General features: G+C 36.1%; 2 protein-coding genes and 1 pseudogene across 8 annotated transcripts; 1 reads left to right on the forward strand and 2 right to left on the reverse strand.

The window, feature by feature from the left end:
- Positions 1 to 5,837: 5,837 nt before the first annotated feature.
- On the reverse strand, positions 5,838 to 8,849 carry LOC106325565 (annotated as a pseudogene).
- Positions 8,850 to 12,901: 4,052 nt separating this feature from the next.
- On the forward strand, positions 12,902 to 14,101 carry LOC106322590 (60S ribosomal protein L9-2-like). Its single transcript, XM_013760655.1, has 3 exons — positions 12,902 to 13,348; positions 13,428 to 13,550; positions 13,820 to 14,101. The coding sequence occupies exons 1-3, from the start codon at positions 12,974 to 12,976 to the stop codon at positions 13,904 to 13,906; spliced, it is 585 nt and encodes a 194-aa protein (XP_013616109.1). The 5' UTR covers positions 12,902 to 12,973; the 3' UTR covers positions 13,907 to 14,101.
- Positions 14,102 to 18,474: 4,373 nt separating this feature from the next.
- Positions 18,475 to 20,670, reverse strand: LOC106319019. 7 transcript variants are annotated; one of them, XM_013757246.1, is made up of 9 exons: positions 20,491 to 20,670; positions 20,041 to 20,281; positions 19,841 to 19,969; positions 19,666 to 19,750; positions 19,496 to 19,532; positions 19,326 to 19,416; positions 19,216 to 19,231; positions 18,951 to 19,006; positions 18,475 to 18,838 (listed from the first exon to the last, which is right to left on the reverse strand). In XM_013757246.1, exons 2-9 carry the CDS (start codon positions 20,187 to 20,189, stop codon positions 18,742 to 18,744), a joined length of 660 nt encoding a protein of 219 aa, XP_013612700.1. In that variant the 5' UTR covers positions 20,190 to 20,281; positions 20,491 to 20,670; the 3' UTR covers positions 18,475 to 18,741. The 7 variants fall into 7 exon arrangements, with proteins under 7 accessions (XP_013612700.1, XP_013612707.1, XP_013612676.1 ...); XM_013757253.1 differs by having other exon boundaries at positions 18,475 to 18,874; XM_013757222.1 differs by having other exon boundaries at positions 19,102 to 19,231.
- Positions 20,671 to 21,170: the final 500 nt, after the last annotated feature.

Raw genomic sequence — 21,170 nt, forward strand, 5'->3', positions numbered from 1 at the left:
TAAAAACCATATGTTTAATTTTTTACTTGATAATATAAATCTATGAAGCGAAAAGTTTAATTTTTTAAAAACTTTTTAAATTTGTGAAATGTTACAATATCTTTGAATATGTCAATAAAACAATATTTTACTAATCTTTATATATATAGTTACGATTTTAATAATGAAATAATAATCCAAAAATATATATATAGAAGAAGATATAAATATACATGTGAAAGTTTAAAACAATCTATTCATAGAAAAATATACCGTAAACTTATTATGTTTTAAAAATTGATAGACACATATATATTATAATATATACCAATTTAGAATTGAAAACAAAATATTTATATAAAAATAAATGAAAACAAAAATCTGCGCGGTTGCGCAGATCGAGATCTAGTTATAACTTTTAAAATCCAATGGCAAATGGTTAATGTGTCAGGTGTAATAGTATCTAAGCTCAGGTTAGTCCGTCCCTCTATTTTTTCCTCTATAATAGATGAACTCTACAATAGAGGTGAGTTTGTCTCCAATGTATTCCTCTATTTTCTCCTCTAAAAAGAAATATTTTTAAAAGATTCTTTTTTAATTTTACAATTAACACCCTTTAACTTACAAATGTTGAAAATTAACCCATTCATTATATGATTATATTTTTTTTGGAAAATTTTCATAAAAGTGAAATATTATTTAGTTTAAAGATTTTATTACAGAAAACATTAAACAAAAATAATAAAACAAAATAGACATTACCTAACCATCATTATACATTTCTCATAAATAATCAATTAATGTATTATGAAATGAGAAATAAGATTTTTTTTATCTTTGATATTTTTGAATCGACTTAAAAACTCTTGGACTCGATTATCTTCACCATCTGATATTTGAAGCAACCAGCAAAAAAATCAACAAGTTCCATGTCCATCCATTTTCTTTGAACAATATTCTAACGATCTTTGTAATTTACCAGAATATTTAGTTGTTTTAATATGTTATATTAATTAATATTTAAATTCAACTTAAATATGTTATCAATATGTCTACTCTAACGATCAACGGACGATTTGTTAGTCAAGTACTATTTTGAGTTAGTGAAGCATGTTCGGGAAGATAATTTAATTTTCTTTAAAAAAAAAGGGAGAATTGCCAAGTGTGACTCAAAACTTGGAGTCAAACCCAAAACAATACCCCAACTTGGGTCAAAGGCAAAAGTAACCTAAAAGGCTATTGAAATTACAACTATCCCCTTGTGACCAAACAAGAAAACGGAATTTTTTTTACGTTTCTACCCCTCGCAAGTCGTCTGTTTAGACGACTTGAAAATAAGTCGTCCAGACGACTTAACTGAAAGTCGTCTGGACAGTTAGTCTTAAACATAATTTAAAAATTTTGTAAAAAATATTTTGATAAGTGAAAAATGGGAATTATGTAATTAACATATGTCTTAGGAGGTATAAATTAAGATATAACAAATTTCAATTGTTTTCAGCATAGATGAGTGAAAGTAGTGAGTCATGATATTCTTAAGTTTATGTTTCATCAACATATGTTGTAGTATTGTATGTGTTCTTAGGGTTAGATGTTGGAAAGCATTAAAACCGTTTTTGAAAATTTTTAAAATTACTTATGCGTGTTCATTTCTGTGTATAGTAAACACTATTTAAGTATAATTTGATTTTATAACGTGGTTAGTTAGTTAATCTAGTCATTTTAGTTTAGGGGTTCATTTTAGGGTCTAGGACGACTTAATATTTTGTCGTCTGAAAACAGACGACTAAATATTAAGTCGTCTGTTGTACATTATCAGCCAGAATAAGTCGTCTAAACCGGACCAAACCTTAAAGTTTACCAATGTAATTTTAAAGCTAACCGGATTATTTACCCAATATATAAGGTGATTTTTATTTTTTTGTTTCATTTTTCGCGAAATTCAGAAACCCTAACAGTTCTCCCTCTCAAAGGCGATTTCGAATTCCCACGATTTCCGAACAAACCATCGTTCTCAACATCGGCTATCTATCTCACTTCATTCTCACCGTTGTCGCCGCAGCTTCTTCTAACCCTAGCCGCGCCGATTCCTCTAAACCCTAGCGCCGCCGATTCCTCTAAACCCTAGCGCCGCCGATTCCTCTAAACCCTAGCGCCGCCGATTCCTCTAAACCCTAGCGCCGCCGATTCCTCTAAACCCTAGCGCCGCCGATTCCTCTAAACCCTAGCGCCGCCGATTCCTCTAAACCCTAGCGCCGCCGATTCCTCTAAACCCTAGCGCCGCCGATTCCTCTAAACCCTAGCGCCGCCGATTCCTCTAAACCCTAGCGCCGCCGATTCCTCTAAACCCTAGCGCCGCCGCTTCCACTATATCCGAACAAACCGTCGCCCTCGCCACCGTGGTCACCAACGTTCTAAACACTAGCGCCGCCGCTTCTTCTAAACCCTAGCGCCGCCGCTTCTTCTCTGTAAACCTTAGCGCCGTTTCTCTGTAAACCCTAACGCCGCTAAGTCATCAATCTCGAGGAAAAGATGAACATAAAACGTTGTCTCTATCAATTTACTCATTCTCACCGTTTCACGTTTATTTTTTCAGATCTATAACCGCAATGACGAGTACTCCAACTCCTTCTGCGACTGGAAGACTTGTAAGTAATTTAAGTCGTCTACTAAGTCGTCTGGACTTATATTGTTGTCTTTGATTATTTTGCAGACAAAAAGGATGGATATTCCAGAACTCCCCCGTAGGTTATACACATCAGGGGAAGAACCAGAAGCCCACAATAGCATTTCGTATCATACGGATAACAGCAAGTTGCATACTGCTCTTAGGAAAGCTCTTACTGATGACGAATTTGAAGAGCTCAAGGAGTCGAGTTTGGGAGTTTTCATCAAGTTCAAGGAGCAGGGATTTGGTTGGGCTTCAAGGCTGGTTCACTACATGCTCAGTTTCAAGCTGGACATTAAGAAGAAGTATGAGATGTGGTCTCTCGTTGGTCCAGAACCTTTGAGGTTTTCACTGTTAGAGTTTGAAAACCTCACTGGTCTAAACTGCGAGTACATCGAGGACCTTGAGACACCAAAATGTGACGTTACCCCAGAGATGGTTTCTTTCTGGGGGATGCTGGGAGTTCATCTGGAAGCTGGGCCAACTACTGATCAGATAATAGCAGCACTGAAGAGATGCGGGGATTGGTCCAGGGAAGATCGCAAGCGGCTCGCGTACCTCTCCATCTTCACTGGATTCATTGAAGGGAGAAAGTTTTCAACCGCTACACGATCTACTCTGGCAAGGCTAGTGATGGATTTAGAACGGTTTGAGAATTATCCATGGGGGAGAGTCGCGTTTAAGGTGCTGATGGACTCTTTGTGGAACAAAGAAATTGCTGGCTGTTACACCGTGGATGGGTTTATACAAGTTCTTCAGGTCTAGACGTACACAGCTATGCCGGAATTGGGTGCTAGTATTGGTGGTCCCAGAGCAGACAGTCCGTCTCCACCGATACTGGCTTACGAGGGCAGCAGAGGCCGCAGATCAATGAAAGCTGCTATCTTGAGTCAGGTATTTACTTCAATCCAAAAGACTGCGCAGACGACTTATTATAAGTCGTCTGGAAAGTCTTCCATCTGGACGACTTATTAGACGACTTATAATAAGGCGTCTGGAAAGTCTTCCCAGCTGGACGACTTATCGGACGACTTAATTAAGTCGTCTGGAAAGTCTTCCATCTGGACGACTTATTAGACGACTTATAATAAGGCGTCTGGAAAGTCTTCCCAGCTGGACGACTTATCGGACGACTTAATTAAGTCGTCTGGAAAGTCTTCCATCTGGACGACTTATTAGACGACTTATAATAAGGCGTCTGGAAAGTCTTCCCAGCTGGACGACTTATCGGACGACTTAATTAAGTCGTCTGGAAAGTCTTCCATCTGGACGACTTATTAGACGACTTATAATAAGGCGTCTGGAAAGTCTTCCCAGCTGGACGACTTATCGGACGACTTAATTAAGTCGTCTGGAAAGTCTTCCATCTGGACGACTTATTAGACGACTTATAATAAGGCGTCTGGAAAGTCTTCCCAGCTGGACGACTTATCGGACGACTTAATTAAGTCGTCTGGAAAGTCTTCCATCTGGACGACTTATTAGACGACTTATAATAAGGCGTCTGGAAAGTCTTCCCAGCTGGACGACTTATCGGACGACTTAATTAAGTCGTCTGGAAAGTCTTCCATCTGGACGACTTATTAGACGACTTATAATAAGGCGTCTGGAAAGTCTTCCCAGCTGGACGACTTATCGGACGACTTAATTAAGTCGTCTGGAAAGTCTTCCATCTGGACGACTTATTAGACGACTTATAATAAGGCGTCTGGAAAGTCTTCCCAGCTGGACGACTTATCGGACGACTTAATTAAGTCGTCTGGAAAGTCTTCCATCTGGACGACTTATTAGACGACTTATAATAAGGCGTCTGGAAAGTCTTCCCAGCTGGACGACTTATCGGACGACTTAATTAAGTCGTCTGGAAAGTCTTCCATCTGGACGACTTATTAGACGACTTATAATAAGGCGTCTGGAAAGTCTTCCCAGCTGGACGACTTATCGGACGACTTAATTAAGTCGTCTGGAAAGTCTTCCATCTGGACGACTTATTAGACGACTTATAATAAGGCGTCTGGAAAGTCTTCCCAGCTGGACGACTTATCGGACGACTTAATTAAGTCGTCTGGAAAGTCTTCCATCTGGACGACTTATTAGACGACTTATAATAAGGCGTCTGGAAAGTCTTCCCAGCTGGACGACTTATCGGACGACTTAATTAAGTCGTCTGGAAAGTCTTCCATCTGGACGACTTATTAGACGACTTATAATAAGGCGTCTGGAAAGTCTTCCCAGCTGGACGACTTATCGGACGACTTAATTAAGTCGTCTGGAAAGTCTTCCATCTGGACGACTTATTAGACGACTTATAATAAGGCGTCTGGAAAGTCTTCCCAGCTGGACGACTTATCGGACGACTTAATTAAGTCGTCTGGAAAGTCTTCCATCTGGACGACTTATTAGACGACTTATAATAAGGCGTCTGGAAAGTCTTCCCAGCTGGACGACTTATCGGACGACTTAATTAAGTCGTCTGGAAAGTCTTCCATCTGGACGACTTATTAGACGACTTATAATAAGGCGTCTGGAAAGTCTTCCCAGCTGGACGACTAAAAAAATTAAATTTTAATTAACTTCTTGTCATGTTTGGTACTTAATAAAATTAAATTTTAATTAACTTCTTGTCATGTTTGGTACTTAATAATTATTTGGATCGTATTTGGCACGATCAAAATTCTTCGGATTGAAATACGCCATTTTCCCCAACCATAGGATGGTAAATATCTCGGAAACAGCACAAGAGATCAATCTCTACTTCAGCCATTGTCTGTTCTGCCAAACTCTATTGCCGATGCATCACTCTTTATCTACAACACCAATGGCATCCTACTCTATATGCTCGTCTACATCGACAACATCATCACTGGGAACAGTGACAAGTTACATACAATCAATAAATCATCGATTCTACTTTCTCAATACTAATAATGATCAATGACAAGTTACACACAATTCATCCATGGAAATGCTCAGACCAGTCACGTTCGGCACCGATTCAAACTTGCCGTTGATCTCACCGGTGAGTATAAATCAATAAACTAATTAAATTTCTCGATGACAATTCCATTTAGGGATTATTAACAACATAAATTATACAATGTGACAGAATAAATAATAATGAAACTACACAATACGATTACCAATCAGCTTTACTCTTTTCACAAATCTGCTTTAGGCTTATTATGATTCTTCAGTTCTCGTCATAGTATCGTGGCAGGATCTGGGTTCTCACAGATAGTGGGATGGCTACATTATGTATATTGTCACTCCAAGTCAAGCTTCCAAAGTAGCAGCCAGTGTTTACTCTATGTGTGGTCGTGGCGCGGACCGTGAACGATAACTTTGTAGCTGTAGAGTTAAACACAAGTGTCGTTGGTGTAACACTCATTAACTCCCGTTGGAGGATTGATCACGACTTTGTATACTGAATTGAAAGGTCCAACGTTTGTGAGTGTTCTTGTGAGAGTGACTTCATCTCTAAGGTTTGGGATTGTGATGGAAGGCAAGTTGAGATCAAGAACCGAAGGCTTGGTAGTAGGACAGACGGTTGCTTTTCCGAGGACACGGGATATGGACATGTCACTGTAATCAGCAGCGCACAAGTACAAGACGTAGTCATGTGTGGCCATGTCGTACACGAGACCTGGTCTTGCAGCTTTCTCTGGATTCACGAGGCCTCCTCCGTAATCAAACGGATCAGCTAGCTTGCGGCTTGACCCATCTGCGAAGATTGGCTCTCCTGATGGATCAGTTTTCCAAGCTGCAATAGAAAAAAAAATTTGTTTCTCAGTATTAAAAACTTCTTGAAAACGTTATTGGTCAAATAAAAAGAAAAACATAATAAGATGTAAGAACTAAGAACCTGTGGTGACAATAGCTGACTTGATAGCAGAAGGAGACCAGTGAGGATGTAACGATTTGAGGAGCACTACAATTCCTGAAACTACAGGAGTAGCCATTGATGTCCCAGACTTCATAGAGAATCCATTGACACTGAAAGAATCATTAAGGGAAGTAGCTGCAAGTATGTTCACACCAGGTGCTGCTATATCCGGCTGCATCAAAACATACAAAGTCAGGTACACTTAAGAGAATGGACATGTAAAAAAAAAGAGCTGATATACCATAAGAATCGCTGGGGAAATTGAATTGGGTCTTCTTGATGAGAAAGTGGCTACCTTTGTAGCCACAGGTCGTGCAACGAGGGTTCTTGAATCCCCTATCTTTACAATGGGAGATCTGGCGAGAGAGAAAAATCCAAAAATATTATGGTAATTCATGAAAGTTTTTGGTGAATGAGATGAATGATACCTTGTGGAGCGTAAGTAGAACAGAATGTCGGTTCCAAGCTCGAAGTCTACCGCAACACTTGGAAAGTTACGAGATGGAAGAAGCAAGTGTGTAGGATTTCTTGCAATGATTACCCCAAGACCTCCAGCATTTCTCACTGCTATTATATCATCTACCGCAGGGGTGACACTTGTTTCTCTTGTGAAACATAACACAACTTTTCCTTCCATTGTGTTGTTGGGATTAGCAGAGAGCTTCGGCAATCACTGCATGTTGACAGGCATCAATCATAACTCGTGGAAATAACTTTTTTAAACAATCAATGATCAAAACATGCAGTAAGCAAATAAATGTTACCCGGACTGTGGGTAAGCTAGATCGGAAAAGCCGAGTTCTGGACCGGCAAAGATTGCTTGACCCTGAATTAAACAAACTCAAAATCATCAGAACAAGGGTGTTAGAAACTTTAGAACAACATTTTTTTTTGCTCATAAGTATATACCAGTATTGTTATATTGTTCCCAAGTGTAATAGCTGGGAAAGGAACGGTCTAGAGTTGTTGCAGCGACCGTTAAGATCCAAGGAGCTACATTCGAAATAGTCTGAGCCGAGGGACCGTCATTACCAGCTGCAGCAACAACAGGAATTCCTTTTGCAACGGCAGAGGTCAGTTCCCTCACATCAGTCTCTGAATACAAAGGAACCTTGGATCTTAAAGAGAGTGACAAAATATCAACACCATCATGTATAGCTTCGTCTATTGCTTTTAAGACATCAGCTCCTGAACAGGACCCTAACTGAAGCCAGCAAGCCTTATAAATAGCTAAATGAACACCCGGCTCGCCGCCTTTCACTGTCCCTCTTCCAAGGCCTAGGTAGCTTACATCAGGCAGAAAAGAACCGCCGATGGTTGAAGAGACGTGTGTCCCATGACCGTTAAAGTCTCTCGGGGATGCGTACTCAGGGTTCTCTGTTCTATCAAAGTCTCCGATTTCGGCAACAAGGCCATCAACAAAGTATTTAGCTCCTATCAACTTTTTGTTGCAGTGTATCAAACCGTTGAAGAGTTCTCCAGATTCACAGCTTCCTTTCCAACGACTCGGTATAGGTCCGTAGCCTTTGTCATTATACATTTCAGACTCCGGCCATACTCCTGTATTTGATGCCTTTCTATCAATAAACATATATTTTGAGGGAATTAAAGACATTTTCTCCATAGACACAAACCTGTATCGATGACTCCAACAATGATCTTCCTCCCCATGTTGGCCTTATGTAGAAGACTCTTTGAAGTACCCGGAGACAGACCCAAGCAATCCCAAGTCCTAGTTGTTGTCAGTTCGTACAATGTATTTGGTATGACATGAACAACCTCAGGCAGTTCTGTTCTCAAAAAAGACGTTTGATTTGTTCAGACAAATAATTACTTGTGATTATGTGAAGTCAAGAAACCTAAGAAGAGTTACCTGAAAGCGAAGCCTGAGAAGCCGTGTCGATAACTATACACTATTGAATCGTGGACAGACTCTTTGCTGAAACATAACAATCAAGTAAGTAAATATGCCATCTTTCAATAGATATATTTCAATATTCTGTACCTATGTCTTCACAAACTTCTACTTAGATGCACTGAATCATACCTTCCAAGAAGTGACCATAACATCTGATGGTGATATTCGGTGACTGACGCAGGATCATCATGTTCCTTCTCTCCCAAGTAAACTACATAAACCTATTTGATAAGAAAGAAACAACAGCACTTCATGTCAGATGTGTTCACATTTGCTAATAAAAAGTTATATCCATTAATGTCAAATACCTTTCTCTCAGCAGCATCTCCTACAACGAAAGTGCTCTGAGCATTCATAACAACAGTCAGAATTATCGCTACAAGAATTATGGTTTGGCCCATCTTTTCTCTCGAGAAAGGAGATATAGAGATATATGTGATAATTCTATGTTGGGAATTGTTGCTGAAGCAAAAGGCTTTATATAAGATGTGCTGCTCCATTAGCTTTCTCTGTTTTCTTTAGTTGGTCCCGTGTTTTCGAGTTTCAAACATTATTCAGGCCTTGAATTTTTAAGTATTAAACAACCCTGGTTAGGTCGCTGCTGAGATTAGCTTGATCAGATTAGAAACAGTAGAGTAGTTTGTTTTTGACTAAATAATCTTCTCAACCATATAACATTAAATATTAAAACACTATGAATAGTTCTCTATACAGAGATGAGAAACTGCTCAGATTAAGAACAATATAGTAGTTTCTTGACAAATTTATCGCACACATTATATTTCAAATATAAGCAACTACGAATAGATATCCATTGAGACGAGAACTTGTCTAATTCAGATATAAGTATATTGTTGAAGGAGTCCAATCAGAAAATAATAAAACATAATGTTCATAGAATATTCTATCTTGTTAAGTAAATTCAAGTTCAAGTTGAAATAAACAACTCAAAGAAAGAGACAGAAAGCAAAATCTGAAAATTTTGACAGTTTCTCTGATGTACAAAGCTGACCTCTGCTTTTTTCTTGCATAGAAATTTTTTTTTTAACCACTTTACTTTTGCATGTATTTGTATTTCATTGTTCAAAAAAATAGTTGCAGAAAAAAGATGGATTTTTACCTATTTTGAATAGAATATTTAGAATATCATTGAATTGATTATTTCGTAGGTTATTCTCCATCCCTGGGACATCAATGCCTCTGATTTTTATAGTTCAACTTGTATTACTTTTGTTTGATATTATGTCTCCAATGAAGAAAGAAAGATAAGTTCACAGAAGATTTTTTTTTCCTTTTTAGTATATGAAACTTCCAGTGAATAATAGTATGGGAGATTATGTTGATTTCCTTAAGTTGCTTTGTCATCTAGACATAAACATTTTATAATTATTTATTAATACATGGATTATTAATTAAAAAATGTAATGATAACTTACTTTTATGTTTTGATTTCAAAATTCTTATGTATTATAAATATTTTGAAAGTTTTTGTACATTATATTCATTATTAATAAGTAAATATTAAAAATCCTCAATATTTTCTTTTCAGTTATATAAAATTAAAAATTTATTTGATCAATATTTAGTTATATGTTTTTTTAACTTTAAATTTTTATTAAAAGATATTTTCAGATAACAACACAATATATATAGTAATTATCCTTTAGTGAAAATATATTTTTTATATTTTGGATAATTATTATTATTAATTTTAATCACTTATCTAATCAAATAATTTTTTTCTTTTTGAATAATTTATAATTTTTATTCATTGAAGGTATAAACGATATTAACCAGACTAACTTTTAATGTGAGAGCTCGAATGCGAAAAATCACTTCACAAATATAGTAAAGATATTTAATTTTAAAATTCAAAAATTTTACATGCCAAAGTATCTAAAAAATAGAAATCTTCTTTAATATTCTGACCACTCACGTTTAATGGAATTTTCATACCCACTTACTTGGTATGTATACTCATTTCGTACAACGGGCAGTGCAGTAATTTTTTTAAAGACTTGAAAATCTTTTTACTGATTATGTAATCACTATATGACATTTTCCCGTATTTTGACCTCATTCACACGATATCATGATTCACTTTCTGATAGGTGACCTATCATTTTACTACTCCACCTGAAGAACCAATAACATGACATACAACACTAATTCATCAGAGACTGTTCGGCGAATAACAATTACTGAACACATTGTCAAAGAATTGGCTGGCTGATTTGTTCACAAAACCAATTGATCTTAATTTTTTTGTTACTCTTCAAAACTCCACTGGAGTTCGGGTTCCGTTAATTGATTGCACTTTCATGCTTTTCAATTGTCCTATAATTCTAGGTTTAAATAATCAGTCACACTGTGATTCTTTCTAACTACTCTAGATCCTAGTATTACAAACTACTCTGGTGTAGAGATCTATAGATAACCTAGCAATCCTTATTGATTATCAGTTTGACAATATGCTCATGAAATCCTTAAATCTAACAAGATGACTACCCAGACATGCAAGCAATAACACAAATCATAGTTTCAATAATATAATAGATAACAACTCAATGGTAAAATCAATGGAGTTCCAATCAATCTCTGAAGGAGAATTGATCTTCTCTCCAACCCTAAAACTATGAATAAAATAAGTAAAAGAAAGCGTAGCAATCAACAATGGCTTAGAAAACACATAAACATGGTTTAGAGTCGTCCTGAGGCATTCTGGTAAATTGTGGTGGCTTATGGGCTTAAGTCGGTCATGAAATAGACTCGATCCGTCTTCTGGAATCACCGTCGATCGACACCAAGGATGTGTCGTCGATCGACATTCATTCATCTCCTCGACAGCTTCCTTTCGCGAGGCAAACGTACCAATCTTCAGTAAATCAGGCATAACATCTGCTATAGGATGCTAATTAACCTCAAACCAGCGATAACCCAACGCTCTATCTTTAATCAAAATATGGGCTCAATCGCAACCTGAGAAGGTCTCCATCCATATCTAAACATCTGACGTTTATGTGTAGTTCTGCACCTTAAAAAGCTCCAAAATCATCATAGTTCTCCAGAATGTACCTGAACATGAAAACACTCTAAAATAGACTCTAAATAGGTCATATGCCATGGTCTAAAAATGGTAAAATTAATGGTATATCAGGCACTCTGTAGACAATGTGGTCTGCAGGTCGAGTTGGCCGAGCAACTGAATCTGGGACCTAAAGCTCACTCCAAACCCTCATATCATGACTGGATCCAATGGTTTTCTGCAAACCCGACTTAAGTAGTTGTTTCGCTGCCATGATACTACGCCATCCAAATGATGGTGAATACATCTGTCGGTCTTCTAAAGGAGATGCATGATTGTAATATCTTTCTTTTAAAACACGTGCCAATAAGGACGACGAAATTGAATTACTCTCCATAATTGTTTTGTAAAAAGCGATATATTGAAATCATGGAGATCTCGAAATCCTAGTTCCCCCCATATTCTTTGAGGTACAAATTTCATCTCATGCAATCCAATGTAAACATGTGATGTTTTGTTTTGAGCTCCACCAAAAGTTTGAAATCATGATTCTTAATTTGTCAAACTGCATTGTGGAAGAAGGAAACACGACATCACAAATGTCGGAACCTCCTGAGTCACAGATTTTACTTAGACTTATTTTTCTCCTTTTTAATAATAATCGTGATGACCATGTGTTAGGCGCGTTCATTGAGTTGATCTTGTACAAAGGAGAAAAGTGTCATCTTCTATCCACAATTTTGCGTGGGCAATCCTAGGTACAATATTCTCATGCTTCCTTCAGTTAAAAAATCCAAAACATTTTTAATATCTTGTTTTAGAGAATTATCAACTTGGTTTCCAAAAACGATGAATAATTTTGCCTCATTTAATATTTGTTCCGATGCTCTCCGTATATATATATATTATATCTAAAATATTCATAATCTCCGGTATATCTAAAATGTTCTAATTTTATTTCAAAATCTAATATTTTTTCTGAATTTTAAATCTTAATTTTTTTCCTAAGCCCCAACCCTTCTCAAAACCTGGTTCCTAATTAATCTAATAGATAGAAATATCTTTTACCTCTTTAACGTATGTTTTTAAGATATCCATTGTGATCATAAATTTTCAAGAATCTGATGTTACAGAGTTTCACATAATGGCTCGAGAGGTTATGTTCGTTTGTAAGTTGCTATCATCGACAAATAACAACAAACAATCGAATATTGCTGCTGTTATTCGTTTAAATGTCGATGTTATTAATGTTTAGTTGTTCGTTTAGTGATTAAGGTTCATACAAGGACAAGGACAAACAACAATTTAGTAATGAATCTGGTGGGTTTTAGTTGACTTAAAAGCCCATTTTTGTATTGCCTTTAAACCCATTTAGTATTACCAGAGGGGAAAAAACCTATCAGACCACGTGACCTATTTATAAGCGAACTTAGGGTTTCCTCTTGTACCCTAAACTCCACACCGAAACCCGCCGCCGTCGCTTTCTCTCACGCACGAAAGATGAAGACGATCTTGTCATCTGAGACGATGGACATCCCCGAAGGCGTCGTCATCAAGGTTCACGCCAAGGTTATCGAAGTCGAAGGCCCACGCGGGAAACTCACTCGTGATTTCAAGCATCTCAACCTCGATTTCCAGCTCATCAAAGATGCCGTCACTGGCAAGCTACAGCTCAAGATCGATTCGTGGTTCGGATCTCGCAAAGCCAGTGCTTCCATCAGGACTGCCTTGAGCCACGTTAGCAATCTCATCGCCGGTGTCACTCAGGGTTTCCTTTACAAGATGAGGTTTGTGTACGCTCATTTTCCGATCAACGCTTCGATCTCCGGTAACAACAAGTCTATTGAGATCCGTAACTTCCTTGGGGAGAAGAAGGTTCGTGTCGCACTTCTGTTTTGCTTGATTTGATAGCTTTTGTCTTTTGTTTGGTAATGTAATGAAATGGTATGAACAGGTGAGGAAGGTTGATATGTTGGATGGTGTTACCATTGTTCGGTCTGAGAAGGTTAAGGATGAGATTACTCTTGAGGGAAATGATATCGAGCTAGTCTCTCGGTCATGCGCTTTGATCAACCAGGTACTCTCTGCTCTTCTTGATGCTAAAATGAAAATGGTGAATGTATGAAATGGGTTTCTATAAATGGTTATGTTTTTCCATTGTATGATCACTTTGGTCTCATATTATGAGATGGATGTCTACATAATGTTGTTTATAAACTAAGAAAAATGAAATGTAATGGTGTTGAATCTTGATTGCGATGTGGTTGGTGATGTTTTGCATTGTAAGCAGCAGTCTTTTTCCTTTGTCAACAATATTCTCATCTTGCTGTTTGTTTGATTTTGTAGAAATGCCATGTGAAGAAGAAGGATATCAGAAAGTTTCTTGATGGTATCTATGTGAGCGAGAAGGGCAAGATCGCTGTTGAAGAATGAAGGCAGTATGGTGGAAGAGTGATATAGTCGTCGTAGCTTTCTGTTAACTTCTCGTATGGGTTTGTAGTTTTGATTCCTTTGGACCAATTGATAATGCAAACTCATTATCCTTTATGTTTGGGTGTTTATTTACCATGTTCAATTTAAAGTTTTTGAGACTATCTTTCTTCTTTACTTGGAATTGGTTTTGAGTTATATGCTGTTTTATTCAACTTCAAAGAATATATACTTTCTAGTTTCCTCATAAGAGTTGAGATCCAGTAAAAAACTAATTTTAAGAATATATTCGTTTAGCTTCCTAACCTTGATTTTCTCCAACAAGATCTGTTTATCTCAACAAAACAGGAGATATAGAAGCATTTGTAGAGTTGTGTCAGTCAAATAGGAAGCAAAGCAAACATTTTGTTTCGATGCTTAGGGTTCATAGACTACTGTATATAGATATTCAACTTTACTCCCAAGTCTCCACGACTTTCCCTTGCTTCAAGGTATATACACAACCCTCAATACTTTGTGTATGCCTCCATTTCCATGTACTTAAAGTCTCTTAAAAGCCAGTGGTTTCCTTGTTAATGACGAAATGGTTTGAACTATGAACACAGTTCCATAAAACATAGCTTCTAAAGGGAATCAATATCATTTTTAATCAGGTTTCTCTTTAGTATGTACTAGTGGTATTCCGGCGCTACGCGTCGGGTTCGTATGTTTTATTACAACTCATTTTATGGTAGTTCAAAAGTATGAAAATGAAAATTTATTGAAAGAAAATGATATTTTTATGATCCATTTGATAGTGGTTAACGACCGTACTTATTTTGAAGTTGCTTAGTTTAAAGTGTAATAGCATAAGTGGTTGTGACTAATCGATTCAATAAAAGTAGAATAAAAAGCCAATAGTCGTAACAAAGTTAATTAAGTTGGAATTTAAACATGAAGTAAAATTGATGTTTTATTTAAAGGTATGTAATGAAGTTTTGTTTATATATTTTTCTTATTTTATTTTTGGTAAGAAATCCATTATGACAATGGACCATATTACGAAATGAGGAAAAATATTTATATATTTTATTTTAAAATTAAAATGAAAAATAAAAAAAAAGTAGTATGTAAATGAAACTAAAAACTGGAACATAAGAAACACATTTATAAATTATAATAATTCTGAATCATATATGACTTTTCCTATATCTGAGCCAGCTTATATTTGTACGAAACCATTGATCATTGCAGCGGAAATGTAACATATGGTCAGAAGTAAGAGAGCGTAGATAGGTTTCATTGTTAACTTCAAACCACTATTTATGTAATTTAATTATGGACATTTGTAAGTAGCTATTTTGATTAGTTTGAAAATTTACTATTGTAGTTGCTATTTGTGTCGAGGCGGTTTCCCTTTTAAGAAAATGAGATATGATTGCATCATGAAAACCATAGAGATTATCTTATGGTGAATGCTGTAGGATTTTATAGGAAATCATAGGAAATAATGTATTTTCGCTAATATGTTTGGTGGTATAGTGCATCTTCGGATATGTTATTTATTTGACAAAGTGAACATATACAAATAGTTTTGGTAGAAGATAAATAATGTATTTTTTGTTGTTAAGAACATAAAGGTTACCTTATCGATGCATTAATTGAAGCTATAAAGTTTGTATAAGAGTCCATAACATTTTATAAAGATCTATAAATATTTTACAAAAGTTAATAAATCATTTGTAAAGTTTATAAATCATTTATAAACTAATCTGAGATTGCATAAAGTTTTGAAAAGTACCTTTCAAAGTCACTTATATGTCATCTTATCTATTAAAATAGAAGTCATGACTTATTTCATGTGTGATATTTTGAAATGGATCTTTTACTAGAATATTATTTATATCATTTTTGTATGTGTATAGTAAAATCTTAACAATATATTTGATTCTCTTATTTATTCCCATCAATATATAACTAACTCAATATTAACTATTACATAAATGTGATTGTTAACCATTAATTTGTTATTTGATATCATGTATCTCCGTGAACGCTTCTTGATGGAAGCCTGGAAGAAAACTTCAGAATCAACAAAAACATGATGCTGAGTTCACGAGGAAGTTCACAACGAACTTGGTGTCGAATTGAATTGGATTTGAGGGATTAAGCCTCTGGTCATAGTAAGGTAGCGGAAACCATCCAGCTGCCGACGAGGTCTTAGAAGTTTTTAATTGAAATATAAGGTTTTGCTGTAACATCGATTTATGTCTTTACAAAGATAGTGTAACAGTTTAAAATGTATGACTATATGATGGTTGCGTTTGTTGGCTTGATTCGTAATGTTGAGATGTCCAATTAACCATGACGTTGGGATAAAACCAATTTCATCTCTTAATTTCAAGACAGGTTTTGTTTCTTGTATTGGTTCTCTATCTCAGTTTCATCTCTTTGTTTCAAGTGGTGATACTTTTGTCTTTCTTGAAAAATGCTTGGGTTTATAAACAAGTTGTTTTCCTTTCTACTTTTTTTGATAGTTGTGTTGATTGGAGTTCATATGGGGTTGGTTCTGTTTTTGATGTTAGATAACTTATTCGAGAAGATATTGCAAAGATCACTAGAAGAAGCCAAGAGTGGTGAAATTTTTTAAGGAATCTGTATAGAATATTGGCGATGGCCATTTCCTCTTTCGTATACAATAACATTTTCAGTATTTTATAATTTTCAGGAATGATTTTTTTTTTGTCTCCTTGACAGAAACTTGTGATCCCATTGAAGGATTAGAAGATTGCTGAGGAACTGCTGTTGGGAAAACTGCAAGGCTTATAGATACTTTAAGTGTCTAGATTACATTATAAGATGGCATAGAGGTCACATCAAATAATGCTGCATTAGGATTACCAAGTGGTGAAGAAGAATCAGTTTGTACCGGCGAATGTCATGAAGACAAGGATGTTGTAACTAGACTCTTGAGAGATATGCAAATATGTGATGCAAGAGCTGTGTTTGATTCGTATTTCCTAAGCAGATGGTTCAAGAAGTCATCTTCTCGTGGTGAATCAAGATTTGTGGCTTGCTTCTCGGGGTAAGCGTTTCGTTAGTTCTAACTTCTAACTATGAAAGCAAGTTTCTCACTAAACATCGTACTCAGTCCTCTTTTACAGGGACTCTCCGCTAGGGCTCTCCACCAAACAAAGAAGATATTAAGTCCCGAAAAGCCGCGTAGCTGCACCGCTCATGGCCGTTTGAATTTCTTTTCCTTTAGTTCTATGAACCTCCCTATCTCAACGTAAGTAACAAAGCAAAAAAACCGGAATGCTTTTGTATTCTTAACACGCATAACAAACTGAGAGTTAGTATATATGCAAAATGATTCATATTCATGAGTTTATTATGCAATACAACTTTATGTTTGGAAAAAAAACAACCAGAAAAAATCACCTTTGAATGATAATTGTTATTTCAACAACTAGGTTGTATGGGTAGATTTCGCCTCAAAATAGTACTGTACATATAGTAAAGACCTTTGTTTTTATTTTGTTAAAACATATAGTAAAAATCCTAGAAATACTAGCGTCTAATTTGTATTTGTCATTCCACATGTTCGACTAACATAAAATTTTGAATTGCATCCATGATCCATTTATAATGATGTTTGTTACTATAGAAGCATAGAATATAAATTGAAATATGTTGTGTCATTTGTAAAAGATATTTCGATTTATATTATTTGTATACAACTATTTTATGGAATAATAATAATCCATACTAATATTCTGAATTATGAAATTGTGTAACATATACTAATGTATAAAATTATTTGTCAAAATTTTAAACCAAATTGAATTGTGTTAACTAATTTGTTTGAAATGTATATCCGCAAAATGTATCAAAATATATTTTTATACCAATTAACATATATGTATGACAAAAACCAAAAATACAAGTATACTCTTAAAAAAAATAATATCTAAGCTAATATTAAATTGAATGAAATTTATCGTAAATTTTTATACCGGGAGCTTGTGGTCAAGTGGTAAGGGGAAGAGCTTGGGATGTCACCACATTTCAAGTTCGATCCACCTGTCATGCGAAACTAAGTTATATTTTCCTGGTCATCGTACACGGATATGAGCTACTGCTTTTAGGTCTATTTGAATACCCGGGAGATGATCTATCCGTGGGCTGCACCTCCCATCCGGGGGTTAGATATGTGTCTTTAATAGACCCGAGTTTAACCCTTTACTTCGTCCAAAACAAAAAAATTATCGTAAATATCATAGAATGTAAAGTTTTAGTTAGTGTTATGTTTTACTAAAATATATATCACCAATAAATTGAAAAAATCAATTATGCATCATTTTTTGAAATTATCAAATTCCAATGCTTTTTAACCAATAGTCTTTCAATAAATTCAATTAATTTTATTGAAATTTTCAGTTTTTGTATAGAAAACATAAAAAATCTATCTTTGTGAAACACATTTTTTTAAAAGTTATATCTTAATGAAACGGAAGGAGTATCACTAATCTTGTGAACCAAATATTTATATATATATATATATATATAAATTAAAATAATCACCCGCACGGTCAAGATCTAGTAAATCCTTATAAAATGATAGTAGTGAACACATCTTTGTTTTATTCTCTCTGATTGTATTACCCTAAATAAATATTCCATTTGTTTCAATGACCACATTGTAGGTAACTATGGTCCATGAATTCCATCACGGCACTCATTTCCCTTTCCGCCTCAATTGACAGAGACTTCTGCCTTCGCTTCACCTGACTCTTCCTCGCTTTTCTGAGCTTCTCTCGAGCAGCTAAAGCTAGTGACTTTGCCTAATCTGCTCTTTGTTAAGTTCTTGCATCTTCTTGGCTATTCATGTGCATCTCTCCTCTCTTGCTTCTTCCCTGTTTCTCTGAACTGACATAGCTTCTATACGTTGGGTTTCTAAGAGATATTTACCCCAAAAAAGTTCCAGACTTTCTATAAGATTAAATACACAGCAGAGCTAAAGAAGATCGATCTGAACTAATTAGTACAAAATAAAAGACTCACTAACCTCAAGATCTGCAACTTAAAGTTGGGGGCTGTAGCTTCCACAATACCATAATCACCCTACAAAGCAGCAATATGCAAAACAGTATAAGAAAACTATTAAAAAAGAGTAAAATCTATACACCATTCTTCAAATTTCTAGAACTCAAATCCACCATTGTATTAGAAAAATACAGACGATTGCCAGTGACCAACACAACTTTTGGTTCTGACCCATAGCTTTTCAATTTGTCATAAAATACGTAAGCTAATCCGTCAAAAAGGCTTACACATTCATACACATCCCTGCCAAGTCAATGAAAATAACATCTATGAAGAGATAAATAACGGACATAGTTTAAAACGATGACAGCCACTGAAGTTTCAACTTAGCGAGTACCTATCTATATGTAAAGTAAGAATAACATGCTGTGAGCTATGTGTCCGATCGTTGATTGTGCTCCTGATAGCAGTTAGCTCACCAAGTATATCTTGAAAGTTTAAAAGTCCAGTTCCGTGAATATAGTGGAAACTTGGTAAGGCCTTAGATATAGAAGATTTAAATCATACCTGGTAGTTTTCTGTTAGTATTTGCCAAAGACAATATCTGGTCGTAGTTACAGAACCGAATACATGAGAACCGAGAAAAACGGAACTCAGAAAGAGAGTTTATGAATTGATTCTGAAATTAGACAAAACATGAATAGAGCTAAAAAAAGAGAAGAAGGGTGGTGAGTTACCGAGAGACGGTCTATGTAATTGTTCAACTCAGCAACACAGTCTTCTTTATCCCATTGTCCTTTAACGAACTTTTGGGAGTACCATCTGCAGAATAAAAATAAAGGATGCAACTAAATGGTGTTGGAGAGATTTATAGAGCAAAAAAAAAAAAAGATTTATCATAAAGGGAAGTACTTGAGACGAAGAAGGAGGTTAACAATCAGTGGTCCAGATACCTCACTAAAGAACAAAAGACCACAGCAGAAATCCACTTGTCTGCGGGAAACGGTTCTGACAAATCTCTGAAACTGGGATTCCACTTGTCTGCAAAGAAAGAATATTAAGATAACATCATCCAATGATGGAGAGAACACGTACGGGGAAAGGGAAACAACCTTAGACATCCATTTAGTGACTTCTTTGACTCCACGGTGCTGAGATAGAGGCAGAACATAAATCTCCATACCGTTACAAGTATTGAGAACAGCAGCTTCTTCAAGAAAGATGATTCAAACTGTATAACTCGGTGATAGCTCGTGGCCATTCAGCTTTGGGAAAAGAAAGCTTCTCATGCATCTCAACAGGAGTTGTGTGAATGTTAAGGCCAATCACCCAATGCTGCTTCTTTCGTGTATACTGGTGATAATCAATCAGAGTTCAAAGCAGAACTTAATCCCTTGAACAAGTATACAATCTCTGTTATAGAAATCATATGCAATTAAACACAGCTCAGAGATTAAAGAGAAAGGTCAAAGATGATTGCTTTTACGACAAACTTAAATCAAAACTTCGAATAGCTTTTAAAACTTCCAACTTAAAAGAAACCCAGACGCAGAGACACGTACGGTCAATAGCATAGGTCTTGAGCTGCTCCAGAGCCGAGATGCTAGCTGGCTTGGACGGAGAAATCTCTCAACGGGCTCTCTGGCTCAAGACTCATCTTGACCGTTGTTCATCGGAAGATCACGAGTCCTGAGATGGAGTTAGAGAAGAAGATGGATCATTTGGATTCGATAACAGCATATTCTGCTTCGAGTTGACAAGGAAGGCGTTAGAAACAGCCATAGAGCAATCAGAACACAAAATTAGAAAACGAAAAAACAGAAACCGTCGTAAACTTGCCATCAACAGATCAGCACCCATGAAGATAAGTTTCTTAAAAGGTCCCATATCTTGCCATGGATCCGTAACAGATCAAGTCCGATCTTTCCAGAATTGAAGGAAACACGATACTCTCCCGATAGCAACCTAAGGATGAGGAGCCGTACAGTCAGAGCTACGCGGATAGAAGATGGAAATAAAACGACACTTCGACACTTTTTGTTTTATGGGTCAAACCTAAATGCCTCCAGCGCTGAAATAATTTGGGCCGTCCTAATATAAGGTTTTATAAGTTTCGGTATCATAAGTCATATCGTTTCGACTTTTTCGGGAAAACTAACGAAGCCCAAATGAAATAGAAAAATCAAGAGATGCCAGGTGGCGTGATTTGCCCCTATCTACTTGCTGACGTGGCAGCAGGAGA

Source organism: Brassica oleracea, chromosome C2, assembly GCF_000695525.1.
Source record: "Brassica oleracea var. oleracea cultivar TO1000 chromosome C2, BOL, whole genome shotgun sequence".
NCBI classification, from domain to species: Eukaryota; Viridiplantae; Streptophyta; class Magnoliopsida; order Brassicales; family Brassicaceae; genus Brassica; species Brassica oleracea.

Excerpts from the sequence above, each read along its gene's own strand:
- LOC106322590 (XM_013760655.1), top strand. The coding sequence starts at position 12,974 with ATGAAGACGATCTTGTCATCTGAGACGATGGACATCCCCGAAGGCGTC. Across the intron at positions 13,349-13,427 it reads ACTTCCTTGGGGAGAAGAAG|GTGAGGAAGGTTGATATGTT; the intron begins GTTCGTGTCGCA and ends TGGTATGAACAG. Across the intron at positions 13,551-13,819 it reads CATGCGCTTTGATCAACCAG|AAATGCCATGTGAAGAAGAA; the intron begins GTACTCTCTGCT and ends TTGATTTTGTAG.
- LOC106319019 (XM_013757222.1), bottom strand. The coding sequence starts at position 20,189 with ATGGCCACGAGCTATCACCGAGTTATACAGTTTGAATCATCTTTCTTG. Across the intron at positions 19,751-19,840 it reads AACCTCCTTCTTCGTCTCAA|ATGGTACTCCCAAAAGTTCG; the intron begins GTACTTCCCTTT and ends TTTATTCTGCAG. Across the intron at positions 19,007-19,101 it reads TGTATTTTTCTAATACAATG|GGTGATTATGGTATTGTGGA; the intron begins GTGGATTTGAGT and ends GCTGCTTTGTAG.